This window comes from Rhinopithecus bieti, unplaced genomic scaffold (assembly GCF_001698545.2).
Source record: "Rhinopithecus bieti isolate Rb0 unplaced genomic scaffold, ASM169854v2 scaffold_54685, whole genome shotgun sequence".
NCBI lineage: Eukaryota > Metazoa > Chordata > Mammalia > Primates > Cercopithecidae > Rhinopithecus > Rhinopithecus bieti.
In genome coordinates, this window is record NW_016821510.1 from 214,591 (window position 1) to 225,171 (window position 10,581).

The 10,581-nt window shown below is 38.8% G+C and overlaps 1 protein-coding gene across 1 annotated transcript; it reads left to right on the plus strand.

Annotated features, from left to right (window-relative positions):
- The first annotated feature begins 3,022 nt into the window (after positions 1-3,022).
- On the plus strand, positions 3,023-4,583 carry SMIM10L1 (small integral membrane protein 10 like 1). Its single transcript, XM_017860397.1, has one exon. It carries the CDS (start codon positions 3,216-3,218, stop codon positions 3,420-3,422), a length of 207 nt encoding a protein of 68 aa, XP_017715886.1. The 5' UTR covers positions 3,023-3,215; the 3' UTR covers positions 3,423-4,583.
- Positions 4,584-10,581: the final 5,998 nt, after the last annotated feature.

Genomic DNA, 10,581 nt, shown 5'->3' on the forward strand with positions numbered 1-10,581 from the left:
ATATATTAAAGTCATAGCAAAAAAAGAAAGAAAATGAAAGAGTTTTATGTGGGCTTCTACTTGATTTTATTTTTTCCTAATACAAAAAACAGTTTTCGTCAAGACTTTCAAGGAGCCAAGGTTTCCATCACATCAAGAATATAATCTTTCACAGCATTATAGAGGTCTGACTCAGTTTGTTCTTCCCAAGAATCAGAATCAGAGTGATCAGAAAGGTAGAAGGTTGCTACTATGTGCAAAAGCATCATGCCCAGCAGGCTGTTTACCATCAAGTGAATCGAATCTGATATAAAAGTTGAAAACAGTACATGATAAAAGAAGGTAAGAAAGATTACAGACTCCAAAATCATTTATATTCCAATGGAATGTTAATAAACCAAGGACTCCATCAGAATCATAATATTCACATAATTAATTCTACATTTTATCCAGAGGAAAAATGGCTGAGAAAAAATTAGCTGTCTTGAATCGCCCCCACCTCCAAAAGTTATCAGGCAGATAGCAAACCAGAGGGTTGAGTATTGATCAGTGTCCAAAAGGAAATTGTACTTTTTTTCTAGTTTGGTATTAGCACAAGTTAATGGTGTGGTGTGAACGTAAGTACAAAAATATTAAGCAGTATTAAACACAGCTGATAAATTCTGGAGATGGCTAAACTTATGAAAAGTCAGTTAAAGGAATCTTACAATGCCTAAGGCAGTCAATGCAGTTAATCTGTACAATCAAGCCATTTCCAAATATTCTAATCATGAATTCTCCTAATATCACCCTCAGCAAAATATTCTTCCTTATAACTAGAATACACTGAGAAAAATCTTAATCTCTCATGTTGTAACTGTTTGTCTGCTTCAGTATAACACATCTGATGCTTGATTGTACAGTCTTGATCCAGAAATTGCCCAGTGTTGCTAGGGAACCTAATCATTGGTATCATCGATACAATTTGTTCTCCTTTCAGCGTTGTACTAAATCTGTGTAAAAGTTTCCTTTAAATCTCAGTTTCTGTGTGATGATGATTGAAAGGTAACTCATTTTGTTAGCATGCAAATGTGGGACAGACTCTTTCACTGATTTGCAATTTTTCTCTTGCCTTTAGGCTTGGATCCTATGAATCCGATCCTTGCATTCTGAATGCATTTCTTATATAAGAGAGAACTTACCTTGGCAAATTCTCAAAAAGGGAATTGAGAATTTGACAATATGGTACTTTGCGGACCCACTGAAGCCTACCTTAAAACTCTGCCAAAAGATCACCAAGCTAAACAAGAAATTATAAAGTATCAAAACTGGAATATAACATCAAAAATAGGGAAATGAAAAAAGATTAGGAAAGGAAGGCCAATTAACAGTCAATGAAATACCACCCAGAGAAATGGCTTAAGATGTGTTATTGTTGACAGACTGTTCTTATGTGCCTACTAGCAAGAAATGTGGATTAGCCATTCAAATCTAAAACATCAAGGGGCAAACAAAAACTATGACCATCTACATTATTGGTCGTATCCCACTCTCAGGAGGAAAGAAGGAAATCTTTCTTCTGCTCTAGAGCATTAAGGAGTAGGATTTGGAGCTTTGTGACTGTTCTTTGCCTGTTCCCTTCCCATTGGAATAGGACTTCCATCTGGCCATGTTATCAGTGGGTGGCTGCTATTTTCCCCACGGTCTCAGGGTGGAAGACAAAGTTTTCATGGAGTTACCCAGAGCTGGAGCAAGTAGGGCATAAAGGGTGGCACAAAAGAGGAATAGAAGAGAGAATGAGTCCACATAACTTTACATATTTGGAAATGAAAAATCCAGGAACGTAATGACTCCTGTGACCCTGAATGGCTCTATGTATTAGTCTTTCAATTTTCAAAGGGAGTAAATTATATTTGTGAACTGAAATTAACTTCTCCCAGTTCTCGGAATGGATCATTTATTTTACATCGCTCTTTAGTCTGTATACCAGTATTTTAGAAGTTGTCATAAGTAATTCCTGTAGGTACTATCTCTGGGTAGTGGTATTGGTACAGCAAAGTAGCAAAAGAAGAAATACTGGCTGGGAAAACAAAATTAATTTTTATAAATTTCTCAACGGCATGTTATTTCTACCAGTCATATCATCAGTAGACTATATAGAAACAGAGGTACTCTAGGGTACTGAACTTGTGCTTTGAATAGCTGCGAGACATGCAGTGCACGGTGCGATGTGTGGTATCTGAACAATGCTTTTCAGAACAAGACTGTAATCTTAAGGTCATGATCAGAAATCACACATTCGAATAATCCATGAATGAAGACGTGTTAAGATTAAAACATACAGGGCTGTCTAGTTAAAATGGGAGATAAGTGAAGGTAATGAAATGTGCGTCATTTAAATAACAAAAGTATCGTGGCTATTAGAGATTCACTGTGCAGTTACTCTAACGGTATTAAGAGTTTGGCAGTACAGAGTAGTATTCCAGCCCTTACAGCCTAGCCACGGGTTTCACAGATGCATCTCCATGCAGAAATGGTTGAAGCTTCCATAGCTAATCTGAACTTTTTAAGGGTTTACATACACGGGAATATGATTTTGTATGTATGTCCTTGTGTATATACGCGTGTCTACTAGGTTTTTGCTTGAATGTTTATCATTTCTGTCACTTGCAATTTAAATATTCCTAATACATAGAAAAATCCAAAGACTAAGATTGTGATCCTTTATGCCTATGGTATATTATGAATACAGAGACCTTGTGCCTTTACTGGCTTAGGAATAATCTTGCCCTAATATTAATGTTATAAAATCAAAAGGGTAAGATTCCTGGCTAACATCCCACAGAACACAGCAGACAAACTAAAGTTTTAATCTAGCTTTGGACTTTACAAACTTTGTGCCCTAGAGCAAGTTACATTTCGCTTAGCTTTTTTCATTTTAAAGTGGAAATATCTGCATGGTTGTTCGTACATGCTATATAACACATCCTATTCCAGATCAACCACCGGTTGAGCTCTAAATGGTAAATGCCAAAAGTGAGAAGCAGACAGGAAGGGGCGGAGCGCCAGCGGCGCCTGGGGCGACGCGCCGCACCGGACCCAGCAGCAACAGCAGCAGCAGCAGCAGCGGCAAGCTTGGGTGTGAGCCCGGGGGCCGCTTTGCCCACCGTCCCGCCGGTCCCAGCCGTCGCTAGGGGGTCCGCGGGCCCTGCGGCAACCCTCGGTACAGACGCTGGGAGGGCGGCGACACCTGGCCCATGGCCCCCCCGGCGGCTCAGTCTTCCTTGGCCGTCAGGGCCTCAAGCCCCGCCGCGGCCCCCACCTCGTACGGCGTCTTCTGCAAGGGGCTCTCCCGCACCCTGCTCGCCTTCTTCGAGCTGGCCTGGCAGCTGCGCATGAACTTCCCGTACTTCTACGTCGCGGGCTCGGTGATCCTCAACATCCGACTGCAGGTACACATTTAGAGTCGTGACTAAGCTAACGGCCTCAGGGGCTAGCATAATGGCCTACTCCCAGGGTCCCTTGCAGCGCGGCGGAGCAGCGAATGGCGAGCCCCACAGTCTCGCGTTAGTGCTCAGGCGCTGTTCGCGGCTGCTTTCTTCGCTACAAGCAGAGCTCCTCTGGGGGCCGCCGAGAGCCTACAATTCCTAGAAAGAAAATACGCGATTCCGGAAACAGAACTGCAGTTAAGACCCTCGAAAAGATCTAAGGAAGTGTGCATCCTAAAACACCTGACGAATTTCAGGACGTGACAAAGCGCAGAGGTTGCATTATTTCAAAACAAAACAGAAGGCTAAAATTTTCAGGAAAAAGCAAATCAGTAAACCGTGAGTACTGGACTGGATTGTAAGATTTGAATGAGTAAGAGCTGAAAGTATTAAGACTGTGATATAGAAGGTACATACTTCTTCATCCCACAAGAGAAAATAATAATAATCAGAAACTTTCAGTGAAAAAAAGCAAAACTGTACAGGAAAAGCATCCTCCAAATACCAGACAAAATGCTGCAAGCTTTTGAACTATTGGCGAGAGTGTGAGAAAATGGGCTCTATTGCAGTGCTCCTGTGGCAGGACGTGGATCGAAGCTTGGAACCGCAGAAAAGGAAATCCCATAGTAGCACAAAGCTTGACTGTTCAGTGAATAACATTTGAATAATCGTAAAATACAAATGTTGTTTTTTATTGTTTAAGGGCATACTTAATTATGGTTACAAAGTGGAATGCAAATGTTATTTACCATATTTTAAAAAGAGAGCAGGAAATACAGGTAGGAATGTTGAAGGAGGGAGGCGGAAATAAATGAAATGGTGGTTCTGTCCTTATAAAGTCGGAACTTGAAAGGTACTGTCTGTTGTTACAGGGTAGCCATAAAGTTTGTAAAACGGTAAAATATTAAAGAGGGAGAGTGGTAGGGGAGAACAGTATGAAGTCAGCAGGAAATGCCTAAAGATGGAGAGCTCAGGTAGAATATTTCAAAAAATAAAAATTGATAGAGTACCTGGTGTATTTGAATACAGCCTAGAGAGCTTTCATTTTTCCATAGAGGGGGGATAAATTAGTGATTGCATATTTTCAAAATTAAGAAAACAGAACATGTAATTTTGAACCCTGAGAAAATAAAATTTAAAACTACACTGTATACCTCAACTATGAACAATACTAGTCATGTAAAGTCTGTCATAATCATGTGAATACTGAATGCTGATTTTACAACAAATGATTCTACAACCGGGAGGATGGAAGAGAAGAGAGAGGTGTGTGTGTAATGGTGGTGAGCCAATCAGGATCTGATACAGAAAAGTGCAGGAAAAGTAGTATACACATGTTTTTTTCAGATTAAAAAAAAAACTATAATAATAAACCACTAAGAGTGGTAAAATTTTGTTTTGTTTTGTTTTGTTTTGAGACGGAGTCTCGCTCTGTCACACGGGTTGGAGTGCAGTGGCCGGATCTCAGCTCACTGCAAGCTCCGCCTCCCGAGTTTACGCCATTCTCCTGCCTCAGCCTCCTGAGTAGCTGGGACTACAGGCGCCCACCACCTCGCCCGGCTAGTTTTTTTTGTATTTTTTTAGTAGAGACGGGGTTTCACCATGTTAGCCAGGATGGTCTCGATCTCCTGACCTCGTGATCCGCCGGTCTCGGCCTCCCAACGTGCTGGGATTACAGGCTTGAGCCACCGCACCCGGCCGGTAAAGTTTTAAATCAAGATCTGATATAGAAAAGTGCAGTAAAAGTAGCATACACATGTTTTTTCAGAAAAAAATAATAAACCACTAAGAAGGGTAAAGTTTTAAACTAGATGCAGTGTTCTATATTCCACTCATTGTGCTCAGCGAACAGTTAGTTGTTCTATGTCTTTAAGTAGTAAGTATCTTGCTCCCTCCAACATCAGGTCTGGCCTTGGGTAATTGTTCTTTCTAGTCTTTATTCTTTGTCTCCAGCCAAACTCCACTTGGGCATATTCTCCTTTTTGCCTTTTCTACCTGAAGATACTCTGTTTTAAAGCTAAGCTTAGATGGCACTTTTTCCATTAAATTTTTTCTGGATTCCACTGACCATGTAGGAGCTCACTTCTTTTAATCCATAAGGTCATTTTCGTAGGTTGCCTTATTTTTCCCTAATTGTGCATCAGCTATCTGTTTTATATACTCAAGACAGGTTTCCTAGACTGCGATAAGCCAAAACATTTTAATCTAAAATATCAGAAGTGTAGTTTAATAAATGAAATGTAATACCAAGGGATTTAGAATGGTGAACATCACTGTTTCCCAGAGCACTAATGTCCCAATTTGTAACACAAAAGACTGTCTAGTCTTAACCCTGAAATGGTGACAGAGTAGGATGCTCCATTTGGGTGACTATGTGAACATGTTCCTACAACTTTTTTCCTCACATCAGTCATTTGTTAAACCGAAGAAACACACTTTGTATTTATTATATCCTCCAACATAATTGGCAACTCTTTGAGGGAAGACACTATATCCTATTCAATTTTACACCCTGTAGTAACAGTATGTGTGTGCATTGTATATATACATATATGTACATACACATATATAAATGTAAGTAGTAACTATATATGTACACAGTTACCACTTACATACTATATATGTATACAGTTACATCTTACATTTACCTCCTAATATATTTGCATATTTACATAAATGTAAATATGTAATTTTACATTTTACATTTTAAATAAGCAAAAATTACATATTTACAAATGTAAGTATGTAGATGTAATTTACATAATTGTGAATATGGACGTATATTATTTACATAGATATGCATATATAAGGAGGTAAATGTAAGCTCTGTGGTTTATCATTTATTCATAATTGCTCTTAATTCTTGAGGTATACTTTGGCTCCTACATGTTGCAATTCAGTGAAATTCTCAGGAGACAAAACAAGATTTTGACCTGAACAAACCAGTTATTGTTGTAATTCACAAGTGAGTTTATTCTTCCTGGCACACTTCCAGGTAATATCCATTAGGCCAAGAATTTTGTTTGTTCACTGTTCTATCCCCAAGCCTAGAGCATTGCCCAGTGCGGAATAGCTAATAAATATTGTTGGATGGATAGATGAATGGCAATTTGGTTGGTATGCTCTACGTAGCAGTCAATAAAGGAAACAGATATTTGTCCCTGATAATAAGATGATTCACTTTATTGCCCATAAATTGGGTTTTTTCAGACCATCATGCACGTTGATTGTTCCAGAGATCCCTCAAGCATGAAAAAGCAGAGACATAGGTGGCATAATTATTATCAGTAAATACAAAACTTAAGAAATATAGCTGACAAAAAAAAAGGGAAATGATGTGTTACAGTTTATTTTAGCTATAAAAGGAAAATAGTGAACATAGCAACGTATGTAACCTAAGGGATAGAGGAAAAGTTTTTTTTTTTTTAATTCTGTGTAAAAATACATGTAGTGACAAACAGCATATCGTTACCATCAGCATCATTTAAAAAATATATTGAGTTTTTAATACCAGAAACTATGAAAAGTGTTTATATACATGAGCTCCATAATTCTCACATATACCCTGTGAGGAAAACATTTTTATCATTTTTCAAAGAAGCAAACGGATTTAGAGAGGTTAAGTAACTTCCTAAGGTCATAGTAACCAACCAGACCTCAAATGAATCTCCAGTAATTCCTAAAGATATATTTCATAAGGAGTTCAATTTTCTTAAATGTGTAGATAATTACAGATAATCCTGTTTCTCAAATTTCTGGACAGAAATATTACCTGGGTAATAGTTACTTTTTTAAACATAACTATTGAGGGTCTTTCATATTAAAATATAAATATTTAACATGATTTGTTATGTAAGTTCAAGTATTTTATACTCTCTGCAGCCTTAAATCTATTGGCTTATTTTATTAGACGGTGGTGAGATTGAGGGATATGGGAGCAAAGGGAGAGAGAGAAAAGGACATTGTCCTCAGAATGGAAGGAAAACACTTTTCTTTGCTACCCAGAGTAGAGATCAGACAATCTTAAATTTGAAGCCATGTCTGTTCCTGTCCTGAGAATCCCTAACTCAATTTTGTTAGAAAATCTTGCAGTTTGCTTTTAACGAGTGATCCTTCTGGCAGGACGTCAATAGCTTTTGATAGAGTCAAGAAGAAAATAAAGTTACATGCAGAAGCATAAAGGGGTAGGATGAAAGTTGAGGAATACAGGGACAAAAGATGAGGGAAAGAAATATCCTAATACTTGGAAGTTTGAGCATGGAAAGTAGTCTAAAGACTAGATTTGGGAAGTTCCAAGAAAATGGGCCAAGGAAAGAACCTCTGCAAGAACTATGAGAATTCCCAATAATTGGGTTGGATTGACTCATGTTAATCTATTACTTGGGTTACCTTGAGTGCAGGGATTCTTCATGCAGTTTTAACACTTGTACTATGGTCTGAATGTGCCCCCCAAAAATTCACATACTGGCATTCTAACCCCCAAAGTGATGATCTTAGGAGATGGGGCCTTTGGAAGGTGATCAGGTCATAAAGATGAAACCCTCATGAATGGAATTAATGCCCTTATAAAGGAGACCCCAAAATAATTCCCTTACCCCTTTTGCCATGTAAGATTATAGGGAAAAGTCATCTATGAACAAGGAAATGAACCCTTACCAGATATCAAATTTGTGAATGCTTGGATCTTAGACTTCCCAGCCTCTAGAACTGTAAGAAGTACATTTCTGTTGTTTATAAGCACCCATTTTATGGTATTTTTTATAGCAGTATGAACAAACTAAATAGGATTTGCTCAGCAGGATTACCACCAGGTCAGGTCATGAATCTTTTCAAAATTTCAGTAAACCTCCCCCTACCCCTACAAATACAAATTTCAGCAATGCTCTTGGCACAACTAAAAGGCCCAAGGACCTTCCCAAGAGCCTACTACAAATGAAAAGAAGAAACTATGGAAGTCTTAGTAGCTTAATTGCAGGACATCCCTGCCAGTTTCTGTCCTGATTAGGAATCTGCAGTGAACATTACAAAGTCTTCACCATCTTCATGACTTTCAACACCAAGAATATGGACTTAGCCACTGTAAAATAGTAGAATGCATCAATGAACAATAAAGAGATATGGAGATCATTCATGTTATTAGTGAGGAAGTTGGGTACAACTTTTCATCAACCAAAAAGAAGGAGAAAAACAATCACACAGCCAAATAATGAAATATTGTAACTAGAATGTCTTGGCTCTAAGATCATTGGCAGAGACTTAGAGATTATGTTCAGCAGATTGAAACAAAAACGAAACAAAATACAGTGAGCTGTGATCACTCCACTGCACTCCAGCCAGGGCTGCAGAGCAAGACCCTGTCTCAAAAAACAAAAAGCCAAAGATACAAGATGTTTAAAGTTAAAAAAGAACTGTTGTTCAAGAGATCATTTTCACTTTTTAATTGTTTTTTGAAAACTGCAAAAGTATCTCAAACTGAAGTCTAAAAGGAAAATAATTAATAGAAGCTTCAAAGTTCAGGGGCCAGGTTATATCTATATAAAAGGGAACGTAAATTATTTCCAGAACTGATTCATTTATTAAACATGGGGCTAAGGAATACAGGTGGCAATATACAAGTCAGGATAATGCCTTTATCTTCTGAAGCTGCATCTACATTGGTGCCCCTCAAAATAGCTAAAATTGAAAAGAGTTTATCAGTCACCTGGGATTTCTTCTACAAATAACCTTCCCAAAAAAATATTGCCTAACATTTTTCTGAATTTATCAAACCAACCATCTGATCAGTTTTCTAAATGAGGATTTATTCTTGGCAATAATCTAGCTCAGGGCCTAGGTCATTGTACACAGCATTAAGCAATGTAACAGATGAGTGGACTGGAAGTATGGGTTTTGCAGATGGCCTTCTTGTTTCTGTATTTTAATTAAGGAAGTTTCTAGCTCAAAGGACATGAAATTAAGGGCAGCAGCAAACCATGTGAACTATCAGAGATTCACCAGAGACTATCACGCCCTCTGAAATATTTATTGATCCATGCATATTTTCACTAGGATGTTTTCTTTGAGTAAAGCTAAGGACAACATGGCTTGCACACCCAAAATATCTTCTTATCTTAAGTTCTGGGCCTAAGGCAGGGCTCAGGCATCAGCCGGTTTTGGCATTAGAAACAGGTTATTCACGTTATTGGCAGCTCTTCTATAAATCAACTGTGTGACCAAACTGAGAGAGGTAAACTCAGAAACTCTCATGACATCAAGACTATAAACTTACTTTAGGAGAAAGCAATTGGCAAAAAAAAAAAAAAAAAAAAAAAAAAAAAAAAAAAAAAAAAAAGTCCTTTTCTTTTCCCAATTATTTGTTCCCAGGATAGGATACAGTTCTCTCCAGATTGCCTGCAACTAGCTTTGGATGTAAGAGTCGTGGTTTTCTTGGATCGTGGCTTGCATCTCCAACCCAGGCTTTTGTTATGGAAAATGATGGTGCAGAGCTTAATCTCAAAATGTCATTGTAATAGGGAGAATGCAATACAGTGGTAGCCACAGTCCCAGACTGTCTCCCAGCCTTCATCGTTTAATAGTCATTTTCTGTGCTTTTATTATCTGGAATAGGTTTCTGCTCCATATAGCTTCATCTCTCCAAGGATAGTACCTGAGATGTGAGGACTTCATCCTAATAAGACATTTACTTCTAAGTCCCACTCACTAGAAGCAAGGATTGTGCATGGTTGTTTAAATCTTTTGAATCTTGATCATTAAAGAAAAGTTTAGGCCAGGTGCAGTGGCTCATGCCTGTAATCCCAGCACTTTGGGAGGCCAAGGCTGGCAGGCCACCTGAGGTCGGGAGTTCAAGACCAATCTGACCAAAATGGAGAAACCCTGTCTCTACTAAAAATACAAAAAAATTAGCCAGGCGTGGTGGCGCATGCCTATAATCCCAGCTACTTGGGAGGCTGAGGCAGGAGAATTGCTTGAACCCAGGAAGCAGAGGTTGCGGTGAGCCAAGATTGCACCATTGCACTCCAGCCTAGGCAACAAGAGCAAAACTCCATCTCGAAAAGAAAGGAAGGGAAGGGGATGGGAGGGGAGGGGAGAAGGATGGGAGGGAATAGGGATGGGGAGGGGTAGGGGAAGAGAGGGA